Below are 12698 nucleotides of genomic sequence, written 5' to 3'. Positions count from 1 at the left end.
GGGGTCAGACTGGGTCAGGGTGAGCCTCGAATCCCATCTGACTCACGTCCTTGTGAGGAGAGAAGGCCACACGGGGAGAGATGGCCACGTGAGGACACGGGCAGAGTTGGGGTGATGCGTCTGCGAGCCAAGGACCACCAGGAGCACCCCCAAACCCCAGCGCTGAGGAAAGACCTAGCACACATGCCCTCTGGAGCCTTCAGAGCGAGTGCGGCCCTGCCGACACCTCGGTCTCGGACTTCTGGCCTCCAGAGCTGGGGGACAATGAGTCTCTGTGGTTTTAAGCCACAGAGCTTGTCACGCTTTGTCACAGCGACGCTAGGAAACGCTACAGAGGGGTGTTGCACTCGGTTCTTACGGGAGGTACAGGAATCCCAGGTACGAGCGGCCAGGTGAGCAGAGGCTCGGGCGGGAAGAACCGTGCCAGGCGCTGTCCCCAGGTGTGCTCCCACGGCTGGCATCACCCGGACTCATTAGATGGCAGCCCACGGAATCCAGCCTCGGGCGGGGGCCCAGCTGTGTGTCCCAACATGTCCCACAGGTGCGTCTGGTGCAGGCTGGGGGGGAGAACCGCGGTGGGGGGGCTGGGCAGGAGGAGCAGGCTGCCCCCTCCCGCCCATCCCTCCCGGTGCACACGGAGTGGCTGGTTCGTGCTCAGACCGGCGCCCGGCTCTGGGGACCACGCGTGTTGGAGCAAACTTGCCGGACCGGCCGGTCCCCACGCGTTAGCCCCCGGCCTGCGCGGCTGCCGCCCAGAGAAGCGACGCCCACCTCGCGCCCTGGCCGCTCCGGGGCAGACCTCACGTCCTCTTGAGTGTCCAACAAATAAATCCTGGTTTGGATCTGAGCTAATTCTCTGGAATTACGAAAAAGAGCACAAGTATAGATGCTACACACGTTCACACATGAGACTATTATCCGTTGCAGGAAGGATATGCGCTTTTGCAAAACTCCCGCAAAAGAAGGCTTTTCTTTATGCCACTGAAAAAAATCTTAAAATCCTGTGCAAGAGTGTCAAGGGGAACTCGGGGTTCGTCTGTTTCGGGAGCTCTGAGGCCGTCCGCGCAGACGGCCGCTGTCCCACACTGCCACAGACCGAGGCTGATGACCACGGGAACTTCTGTCTCAGGTTCTGCAGCCGGAGGCCCAGTTGGGGGCAGCCCGGACCCCTCTGGGTGAGGGCTGGATTCCAGCGCAGACGCTGACTGCTTGCATCCGCATTTGGGGGAAGGAGGGCGAGCGCTCTCTGGGCCCCCTTACAAGAGCACTGGTCCCATTTGTGAGGACCGAGGACCACCCGCAGAACTGATCAGCCGCCAAAGGCCCCACCTGTATGGCCTGGGGGTGAGGATTTCAACATATGAATTTGGGGACACAAACATTCAGGGCATTGCACACTCCCAGGTGGACGTTTGACCTCAGCCCTCCCCACGCTGAAACCCTTTGCCGGTGCAGAAGGGCCCCCCCAGCCTGCTGGGAAGGGGCACAGGGACACTCCCTTCAGGAGCAAGGACGGCCACGCAGGGGGGACTGAGGCTGTTTCCAACCGCGCGATCCAGGACCACCGGCTCCCAGAGCCCCTGGGACTCGATTGCAGCTCGGACTCTCCCAGCCAGACCTGCCGGTTCAGACCCTGCCGTTGGAGGGGGCGTCCTGTGACCCGCAGGGACAGCCACAGGTCTGAGGGCGGCAGGGGCAAAGGCCGGAAAGCACAGAGTGTCCTTGAGTTTCCCATTAACTTCGTTTCCAAGGGAACATGTGCTAATCACAAAAGAGGTGGAAAACGGATTGAAGAGAATGCGTAAAGTGGGAATGTTTGAATACTGAGGACATGATCGTTATTTTTTAACTGGCAAATTGAGATTTCCACACCGGAGCATCGAGGGGGACCGATGACGCTGGAGACAGCACCTTCCCCAGGGCGGGCGGTGGCCCAGTGGCCACAGAGGGGACAGTCAAGCCTGGCGCAGGGCGGGGGCCCAGTGGCCACAGAGGGGACAGTGCAGGCTGGCTCAGGGTGGGGGGGCCCAGTGGCCACAGAGGGGACAGTGCAGGCTGGCTCATGGCGGGGGGCCCAGTGACCACAGAGGGGACAGTGCAGGCTGGCTCAGGGTGGGTGGCCCAGTGGCCACAGAGGGGACAGGGCAGGCTGCCTTCTGCCAAACGCAGGCACGAGAACAGTGTCCTGACTGCTGAGAGGCAGCAAGTCGCTGTGTCTGGGAACGTCACCGCCCCCAGGGGACAGGTGCGAGTCACACTGAGGCTGTGTCCAGGCCAGTCCCTCTGGCAGTGACACCTGAGGCAAAAGCGAAGGTTCCGTGAGCCCTCGTCCCTTTCCGGAAGGGTCTGCGCTCAGAAACAAGGCTGGATTCAGGAACACAGCAGACACTGGAAAACAATACGATTATTCTTTTGCATATAATGGTTTGTTTGGATTTTTAAAATTCAACTCTTGGCCGGGCGTGGTGGCTCACGCCTGTAATCCTAGCTCTGGGAGGCCGAGGCGGGTGGATTGCTCAAGGTCAGGAGTTCGAGACCAGCCTGAGCAAGAGTGAGACCCCGTCTCTACTAAAGATAGAAAGAAATTATCTGGCCAACTAAAAATATATATACAAAAAATTAGTCGGGCATGGTGGCGCATGCCTGTAGTCCCAGCTACTCGGGAGGCTGAGGCAGGAGGATTGCTTAAGCCCAGGAGTCTGAGGTTGCTGTGAGCCAGGCTGATGCCACGGCACTCACTCTAGCCCGGGCAACAAAGCGAGACTCTGTCTCAAAAAAAAAAAAAAAAAAAAAAAAAAATTCAACTCTTGCTTATTACCATTTAGCACTTGCCCTGCCAAAGGGGAAGGTGGCTTTCAGGGAACGTCTAAGGAACGGCGGTTCCGGGGCTCCTTCGACTTCTCGGTGCCGTCGTCAGCACGGGACCAGGCGCGGGCAGCTCTCCTCGCTGCTGCCCACGCACGACCTCATCCTAGACCAGCGCCTGTTGCCGTCTGGTCCTCGCGCAGGGAGGGCGGCAGGGCCCCCTCACAAGGGGTCTGCGCCCCACCAGCGTCTGCCTGTGCTCCGTGGCCTGCAGCTGCACATAACCCGTGAGCCAGGGAGGCAAACTCGGGGGTGGCGTATTCCGAGCCCCTTCAGGAGAAAGAGGCTCTCAAAGGGGAACGTGTCCGGCTGCGAGGGACACAGACCAGGCTGGGGGAGGCCCTGCAAAGCAGGGTGACAAGAAGCCAGAGGCGGCAGCCCTGGGCTGGTGCCAGGGCTCCCCCAGTCACCGGGGATGTGGGCTCCTCCCCTGCCCTGCCGGAGACCCCCCCACCCCCGTGCGGCTTCAGCCTCATGACTGGGGGGGGAGGGGCAGGGGCAAGAGGACAGGCCGGGGAGATGTCCCCAACATCCACCTTTTACAAGGGTTCCTGGACGTCATTGGCCACGACCACCCTCGGCTGCAAGGCAGCTGGGGACAGCGAGTATGCCGTGTGGACACGTCGCTGCCTCTGACGTCCTGAGGTTCTGTCGGCAGGGAGGAGGGGTGAATGGACAGCGGATGGAGAAAGGGCGGGGTGGTGTCTGACACAGGGGGTTTGGCTGCGTCTGCAGGGGATGTAACCCTCACAAGGACCAGGACAGGCTTCCCAGTCCCAGGCCCTCCCAAGGGACAGGCTTCCCGATGCAACCAGCAACCTCAAGCCCCACAGGGACAGTTTCTGAAATACTCCTGCTGTCCCCATGGGACCCCTGCCCCATAGCTCAGGACGACATGACGTACACAGCCTTAGACTAGGAAGTGCAGTTTCTCGCCTGCATTAAGCGCCTGCTGTGTGTGAGGCACTCCACCGCCTGTGTTGCGATTTGCACGGCCTTGCACAAGTAGCGTCGTGCGTCCCTGTCACGGGCGGGATAGCAGACGGGGTAACTGACTTGCCACGGGACGCGAGTTGCAAAGTGCGAAGGTCTCTCCTTCCGAGGGTGCGGTTCATTCCCGTCCCCCCCCAGGCTGGGAAACTTCCGGTGCTGTTAGTTCCTCTCCTTTTCTCAAGTTTAAGCAAAAACTGCCATGAGCAGCATTCTTTAGAATTTAGATTTGTCAATAATCAGGAAGAACTCAGACTTTGTCAGCTTCAAAGAGGAAAAGATCATGGAACCCACAGGGCGTTCCAGGGCCACCAGACAGCCAAGGAACGAATAAACAGGCCAAGTTCATCAGAAGCCTCCCAGGCGAAGGGTGCTGCTTAGACAAACGCCGCTGAACCCAGGGCTGAAAGAGCCTCTGTGTTCTCTCCAAACCCAGCCGCCTGCTTCCCCACTGGACATTCAATTGCTCTGCCCTCGGGGCACTGCCCAGAGCTGCTGCGAAACTCTGCTTTCTCTGGCGAGGCCCTGCGTCCCCCCAGGACCCACCCAGCTCTGCTGGCACAGGAGACAGCTTTAAAAAAAAAAAATTACAGAATTAACAACATGAATGTTACCCCAAGAATTATAATCTCCAGGAAAAGCTGTCATCAGTGTGATTGGCAAAATTTGTCTGCTTCATTTTGGTTTTGGTTTTTTGATTTTTAATTAATTCTAGTGAAAATTTTTTAATGAAAGTCTTTGCTCTGAATTTTGAAAATGTAGACAACAATCTGCAGCACACAAAAAGATTATTAATTAAAGGAAGTTAAAAATAGCTCCCTTACTGGAGCGTGGTGTGAATTAGCTAGTTAGATACTTAGAAAAAAAATTGCTTTTCAGTGAAGAACTATAGCCGTGCCTCTGAGCCGTTCCTTGTCTTTGAACTATTTGGCAATTCTCTGTAAACTGCAGGCAGCTGATGCATATCCGTGTTCTGTCCTGTCTGGTGGAGATTTTAACTGCTTCCTCCCCTGTGGAAAACCCGGTTCTGCCTCCCTTTGCAATTCGTTTCAAAGTTCCTCTATTCCGTACAAACTTGTGCCGTTTTCACTTCCTCTTTGAGCCAGTTCTAACATCTGCCCAGTTCTCTCTTGTCAGATGTGCAGAATATTATAAAATCTTTCACATGTGTTCATGCTTGTATCTTGGTACAAGTCACGATTTCACCTTTTTCTACACATTGTCTTTCAGATAGTGTCCAGTGTACGTGGAGCATGCTGTGCTGCTACATTTTATACCCACGGCTGCTGCTCTGTCCCATGAGAGTGACCGTCTTGGAGCAAGTGCCTCCAGACACCTGAAGGCGTGTTCTTTCCGTGATTGTTCTGCGTGTGACCAGAATGCGTGTGCAGCACTCAAGCTACGTATGGAGGAAATGTGTATTTTGCCTCAAGCAGGACAGTGCGACAGAAAAGCCAGGAGACAAAGCATGTAGTTAGCACCGACTGTGTGCCCGGCATGGTGCAGACCAAAGAAGCCAGACCCTTAGAATAAAACAGTCGAGGGTACGAAAGGGCGAGGGTGCCTGCCGGCGACCCTTAGCCAGTTTGGGTGTGAGTGTCAGCGTGGTCCGGCTGGGAAGGAAGACTGCACGAAACACGAAGATGGTATCAGACAATCCACAGTTGTGAGACAGTGTCACAAACAACGTTCTTAAGGAAATCCATGAGACCAAGAAAATCCGTGTTTTGGGTGGATTCTGGCGTCTTCATCCCCTCTTCCATGGACGAGCATTAGTTTGCGATTTCAAAACCCAATCGTGGGCCGGGCGCGGTGCCTCACGCCTGTAATCCCAGCACTCTGGGAGGCCCAGGCGGGTGGATCGCTCAAGGTCAGGAGTTCGAGACCAGCCTGAGCAAGAGCAAGACCCCGTCTCTGCTAAAAAATAGAAAGAAATTAACCGGACAACTAAAAATATATAGGAAAAATTAGCCGGGCATGGTGGCGCATGCCTGTAGTCCCAGCTACTCGGGAGGCTAACACAGGAGGATCACTTGAGCCCAGGGGTCTGAGGTTGCTGTGAGCTAGGCTGACACCACGGCACTCTAGCCCGGGCGACAGAGCGAGACTGTCTCAAAAAAAAAAAAAATAATAATAATACAATCGCACAGCTTCAAAGCAGAGACCCAGGCCTGATAACCAGCACCCAACCTCCTGCCTTGGGGGGGTGGTCCCCGCCACTCTGCAGCAGCAGATGTCCCTTGGCAGAGGTTGGGGCAGGGGCGGGGCGTGCTTGCTTGTGAGGGGAAAAGCAATGTGCTTCACAGGGAAATGCCAAACCCACAGTCGCTGTTAGGGCCAGGCGGCCTTCCGCCTGCACAAGCCCTGTCCTTCAGAGCTTCCACTCCTCTGTCCTTGAGGGCTGAAAAGAGGGCGGCTCACCACTTTTAGCCCGCAAGTAGGAAGTCCTTTGCATTTTGGGTCCTGCTGTTTCAAAGGACAGTTTATTTATTTATTTATTTATTCATTTTTAAGACAGAGTCTCACTCTGTTGCCCGGGCTAGAGTGCTGTGGCGTCAGCCTAGCTCACAGCAACCTCAAACTCCTGGGCTCAAGCAATCCTCCTGCCTCAGCCTCCCCAGTAGCTGGGACTACAGGCATGCGCCACCATGCCTGGCCAATTTTTTCTATATATTTTTAGTTGTCTGGCTAATTTCTTTCTGTTTTTAGTAGAGATGGGGGTCTCGCTCTTGCTCAGGCTGGTCTCGAGCTCCTGATGTCAAGCCATCCTCCCACCTCGGCCTCCCAGAGTGCTAGGATTACAGGTGTGAGCCACTGCAGTTTAAAAAGAATTATTGACAGCTGAGTCTTTTAGAGATTCTAACAGAGAGCCCGAGGCGGGCTCAGCCCAAGGACGCCTGCACGACGCGACTGCCTCTGTGGGTGCTGGCTGAGCTCAGGCCCGAGCACCTGAGACCACCCTGGGCGCTCCCTGGTCTGCAGTGGATGAAGAAGCCCCCCTGGAGCCAGGGGTTGGAGCCTGCAGGGACGGCCCGCTGTCGTGGAGAGCCCTCAGTTGCGATGCACTGATCGGCGTGTGCCCGCTGACACTGAGTGGGACACCATTCATCTCAAGATCGGCTGGAGCACGAAGTCCTGCTGACAGCCTCACACGGAGACAGGCTGCAGCCTGAACGGTGCGGTCTGTGGCTGGTGGCGGTGGCCCCTGTGCTGTGCCCTCCCCGGCACCCAGGGCAACCCCGAGATGTGCGTCCCCCTTCTCTGACCCTTTCCTGTAAAAACCTTCCACCTCAGAGTTTAAAAACACACAACTACTCGGTTCTCATTCTCACTGTCACGTGAGTGATTAATAAACTGTCCCTCCAACGAGATCCAAGCAGTAAAGCTCCCAGGAAGGGACAGTGCTCCCCGCTGGCCTCACCCAGGACCAGCACCGGACCATGAACTCCCGTCGGGCTCTGGGATGAGATCCCCCCTGGGGCCATTTGCAGGGGGTGTCCTTGGAGCATCCCCCGGCCTGGGACAGAGCCCCCCTCTCCCTCGGGCATCGTTCTGCCCCGCCCTGGGGGCCTGGTGGCCCCGCTGGACTCTGAGCACCCACCCCGGTGAGTTAGAGTGGGACGGCTCTGCAACCCCACTGATGACAAACTACTGCTTCCATTTCTAAGAATGTTGCTCTGGAACTGCCAGAGAGTTGAGGCTCTGTTTGCTGATAGACAGAACTGCGAGAAGTGTGCCTCCTTGTCCAGGAAACACAGTGGTGTGGACTCAGGTAAACTGTCAGGTCAAGGCTGACCCCGGGAATGCCCACCCACAGGCCCTCGCCCTGAGCCGAGGTGTAACCAGGGGAGTGGGATGGCGTCTCCGGCGCTGCATTTAGACCCCCGTCTGCAGGAGACACGGCTGCATTCGCCTCCCTTCATGAAACAGGGAGGCGAGCACCCCGGGCTCCAGAGGCTCCCACTGAGGTAGGGTCACCGCACTGCCCAAGGCTGCCCCACGGCCAGGAGTCCCAGGAGGGGGACGTGCCACGGGGAAGGGCCCCGCAAGTCGTCCTGCTGGAGGAGTCTGGGTCCCAGAAGGACGTCCCCCGGAGTTAAGTCCCACAAGATCATCCCACCAGGCCTTGCTTGCAACCCCTCCCACTCCCGCCCGCCGTGAGCTCCAATCTCAGACCCAGGTGCCCTCCCTAGCTGGGGGCAGGAACAGGGCGGGGAGCTGAGCCCATCAGGATAAAAGGCGCCCACCTGGAGACCCGGCACCCACGCCCCAGCCTAAAGGGACCCTCGGAAGGGTGAGTTTCAGGGTATGGGGAAGGAACCTCCACAGAGCACTTGGTGAAGTTTGTGTCTTTTCCTGACCCGGCCTGTTTGTGGTGGGGGAGGTTCAGGCTCCCGGAGTTGCCTCTGGCTGGACCCCCGGGCTGTGGAAGGGTGCACAGTGTGGGGGGGAGGTCCTGGCCCACTGACAAAGGCCTCTTCTCTCGGCCGCTGTGATTTCCGGCACTTCAAGCCAAGTAACAGCACTTCGGAAGCTGGCCTGGCCGCCACCAGCCGGCCGCAGTGTCCCACGTCTGCGGCGGGCGACTGGGCGGAGCTGCAGGCTCCCGGGCAGGGTGCTCTGCTCACCCTCGGGCTCAGCCCTCGACAGTCCCTTCAGAGATAAAGGTTTTTGTTTCTCAATTAGAGAAAAGTCTTCAAAAATGCTCCTAACTCCCGGCCAGACAGCTGCCCCCTCTTATCTCCCGGGGAGGAGGACTGGAGACTGCACAGTCTCTCTCACGGTTCAAGTGTAAATGCATGTGTGACGACCCGGTTCATATATACATGAGTGTGTGGCGCCAGCTCAGCAGATCGGTGGCTGCGGGGCTCTGGGGCCGGTCCCGGCTGGGTGGTTTGGACCAGCCGCAGACGAGGTGCTCAGAGCTGGGGTGCTGTGCAGCTGGGGCGTCTCAGTGCGTCCGGTGACCAGGAAAGGTTTGCTCTGTGTCCGTGGTTCAGGGAGCCCAGCAGTGCTCATCTCGTCTGGTCCCCATGAGACAGAGGGCAGGACCGGGGCGTAAACCAGGGGTCACCCTCCCCCGTGGGGGTCGTGTGGGGGAGGTGGCTTTTGTGGCGAGTCCGTTCCTGGAGCAGGCGGGGCAGGGGCAGAGTCTGGAGTAGGGGGCGCTGCACCTGGCGCTGCTTTCCTGGCACACAGGGCTCAGGTGGGGCCACTTGTCAGTGAAAATCCGCGTATTTCATGGCACACGTTCAAGGACAGTGGGGCGACCGCAGATTTTCTTGCTTCTGGAATATCAGGCAGAAGTGTGGCTCCCATGGGTGAAAGTGAGGGGTGAGGCGGCAGGGGACAGGGGCGGGCGCTGCAGGGGCTCCCGGCCCTGAGACCACTTACTCCCCACCCCCGCATTGCGGGCAGCTGGAAAGGCCAACACGGACACACACCCCTCGGTTTCATCCTTTAATTGCGGGTCTGACGAGCACAGGACCCTGGGGAACACAGAGAGCATTACAGCCACTCGGGTGTGGAGCGTGGTCACAGCAGGACCTTCCAAAGAGCAGCATCGGTAACAACTGAAGGCGTTGGACAGATGGCAATTTGTGGGCTTTCCAGAGATGCATTGGCTCTTTCCGGCACGAGGGCACTTCTGCAAATCATTTCAGGGAGACAGAAGCTAGAAGAATTTTAAATCCCTTCTGGGAATGTGAATTCCGGGTCAGGTTTCTCTTATTTTGGTAGAATATGCACCTTCCACGAAAGCCAGCAGACACCTGCTGAATGCAAAGTAGGCTGAGTACAAAGCACAGGTGAAGCGTCTCGCCAGGGCCTGCCCTGCCCGTCGGCCCGGGCAGCCCCGGAGCAAAGCCCGGCTTGCGTCCAAACGCCGGTGACGGGTGAGGCTTCCTGGGACGCAGCAGGACTTCCAAACCGCGTGCAGACGTTCCACTGCATGCAGCAAACGTTCTTCTACATCCTTATTTTTTAACTTTATGTGACGTTTTCTTTGTGGACCACGAGGATAAAGGATGTGTGAGCTCCAGCGACTATCCAGTGCAGTGACGGACACGTCGTGGGTGTTAAGTCACAGGCGATGAGGGAGTGAGTCAGACTCCGCTTCCAAAGGATAAAGGGGACGCAGCGTGAAGGCAGCAGGAAGAACAAACAGCTCAACACACCAGGCCGCGGAGGGCGTGAGGACAGATGAGAGAAGGCGCAAGGGTGTGAAGGCTGGAACCACCGTCCTCTTCTCTAAGCCCTTGTTCCCGTGAGATTCCAGGGCACAGAGCGCACGCTGTCCGGCAGCTGTGTACGCCAGCTTCGGGGCCCTGGACACACGCAATTCTACAGCGTGTCATTAGCTGAACACACTGGGTAAGAAAAACACAGGATACCGGGGATTACTTGGAAAAGCAGGTTTTGCTGGCAGCATCCGTGCACAGCGCATTTCCTGAGAAGGGCCCCGTCCGTGCTCGGGGTGCAGACCCGCTGTCTGGGATTCAGGCCAGTTGACACAGTTGGGGGCGTGGCCAAGTCGCAGCTGTTGGGGACGTTCAAAGGTCTCGCTGCAGAGCTTCCTGGGCTCCTCACCTGGGGAGGGCTGGACGCAGAGCTCACAGCCGGCCGACCCCAGACCCCCAAGGGCAGCCTCCTCCCGGGGCACCGCGCTGTAAGCACAGAACTCTCACCACCCTTGTGAGTCACAATCCTTCCCAGTTCTCAGACACGTCATCAGCTTGGTTTTCTCCCCAGCTGAGCCAGCGTCACCCTGGCTCCCTGCCACGCTGTCCTGGCCTTCAGGCCCTGTGGGGGGCACCGCAGCACAGGGGCAGGACTGGGAGAGATGAGCAGGTGTGTGGCGACCTGCCCCAGGGAGAGCGGCTAATGACCTGGGACAGAGCAGTGTGTCCAGTCACGCTGGCTGCCACTGCGAGTGCTGTAGCTCGGGCCGAGGGGAGGGGCCCTGGCTTGCTGGTCACAGGTGTCCCCTGTGTCTAGTGGGTAGAACTCAGGAAGCGTTTGCTGAAGCGACAGTGACTGTCACCAGGGCTCATCGGGCGTCCCAGCCACACTGCTTGCTGCTTCCCAGCTCTTCCCCAGCAGGTCAGGCCAACGGAGCTGCCCGGCCAGTGGGCAGCAGGCTCCAGCCCGAGGGGTGAGCTGAGGCCTGGGCTCGCAGCCCTGTGCCCACGCGCACGGCGCTGCCGGCCCGTCGGCTCCGGGGAGGGCCCGGCAGGCCTGGAAGCGCGGGAGCAGGGTGGGGTCCTGGTCCTGCTGGCAGCCTCTGATGCCAGAGCTGTAGGCACCACCGGCAGCCGAGTGCCCGGGAGCAGCCCAAGGGGAGACAGGGTAACCTTGAACATGGGCTGCCCGGAAATCAATTGGTGTTTTAGTTTAGTTTTTAGAGTTCTTTGTAAGAAAATCTCTTTATAAAAGTATATTTTCCTTCAAAACTTTTTATTCCCTTTAAAATTAGATGCTTTTCCTAGAAATATAGAAAGAATGTATAGGAGCATCAAATAAAAGGGGAACATATGCCGCTTTCCTCCCCCAGGTCGTATTATCCAGAGAAGAGTTTACTGTGAGTCGGTGCGCACAGTGAGTCTGCTACGTGTTGTACACGTGTGTGTACACGTACACACGCATCCATTTACATCCCTGTACACATACACATGTTCAGGATCTGTCATGAAAATGAGCTCCTATAATGTTACTTTTTAAACAACAGCAGTGATTTTCAGCCCTGGTCTCTATAAAGTGCCCTCCCTGAGTCATACCAGGTACTTTCCAGTCTGTGTCCCCAACGCGCCAGCGGGCCGTCCCCGAAGGGAGCTGAGGGGTCTCCAGCGCTGTCTGCTGAGACCCACGTCGCAGCCGGGCCCGGCCCCCGCGGGAGCGAACGGGCGTGTTGTGCAACCGCGTCCAGGGCCCCGCCGGGGAGAGCCGTCCCGCTCACAGCGGCCGGAGCAGACCGGGGAGATGTGTCAGTCTCTCCTCTGACCTTTCAGATCTGAGACGCCAAGTGTGGCAGCGGCTGGAGCGAAGGAGACCACAAACCAGGTAAATCTGACGTGGACGGCATCATCTATTCGTAGTTTGGGGACAAAGCTCCCATCTTATGCATGTTTGTGTGCTGTGGGAGCAAAGGTGCAAAGCTATCTTTGGAGAGTCGCCTGTGCAGTTAACATCTCGGCGGCTTTGGCTGCACAGACCAGACACCTGGGACGCTCCGGCACAATTGCCACGCTCCGCCCTCCCGCGGGCCCCGTGGACAAGTGCCTTCTTGGCCCTTGGCCACCCCGATCGTGCCCCGGCGTCCTCAGCTGCTCACAGCGCTCGGCTGGGTCTGACTCGGTCAAAGCGCCTCTCTCATTTCCTGGGCTGGGCCGGGGAGCGGGGCTTTCGGTTTCTGTTGCGGGAAAATCTGTCTCCACGGACGTCTGTGGGGCCGGCTGCTCTGCTGGCCGTCGGGGCTGTTTACTCTGCCACCCTGGTGCGGGTGGGGGTCACGTGTGTGCCCCACACTCCCTGTCTCCTTACTGCCTTATCTTCAGTCCAGCACTCGCTGCCGTCGAACTCACTGAGTTCTCTATTTCCCTGGTTGTTTATTGAGACTTTAGCGTCCCTGAGATCGGGGACCCCTGGTCCTTTCCTCAGCATGGTGGCTCCAGGAGCTGTGATGATATCTGGCTCGGGCAGACCCCAAAAATTGCTGTGGAAGGAGTAGAAAAGTAGGTTCTATACCAAAGCAGCAGAAGGCTCATTGGAAAGGGAAAAGGGGCTGTGCATTAAGAAAACAAAAGGTGTGTGTGTGTGCGTGTGTGTGTGTGTGTGTGTGCGTGCGT

The 12698-nt window shown here is 57.8% G+C and overlaps 1 protein-coding gene across 1 annotated transcript; it reads left to right on the top strand.

Moving 5' to 3' along the window:
• The first annotated feature begins 9881 nt into the window (after positions 1-9881).
• LOC123632163 lies at positions 9882-12697 on the top strand. Its single transcript, XM_045542254.1, has 3 exons — positions 9882-9885; positions 10110-10227; positions 11862-12697. The coding sequence occupies exons 1-3, from the start codon at positions 9882-9884 to the stop codon at positions 12463-12465; spliced, it is 726 nt and encodes a 241-aa protein (XP_045398210.1). The 3' UTR covers positions 12466-12697.
• The last annotated feature ends 1 nt before the right edge of the window (position 12698 follows it).

This window comes from Lemur catta, chromosome 2 (assembly GCF_020740605.2).
Source record: "Lemur catta isolate mLemCat1 chromosome 2, mLemCat1.pri, whole genome shotgun sequence".
NCBI lineage: Eukaryota > Metazoa > Chordata > Mammalia > Primates > Lemuridae > Lemur > Lemur catta.
This window is presented reverse-complemented; position numbering and strand designations above follow the sequence as displayed.

Coding starts and splice junctions, on each gene's coding strand:
- LOC123632163 (XM_045542254.1), top strand. Junction 10,228..11,861: donor TCATTAGCTGAACACACTGG/GTAAGAAAAACA, acceptor CTGACCTTTCAG/ATCTGAGACGCCAAGTGTGG.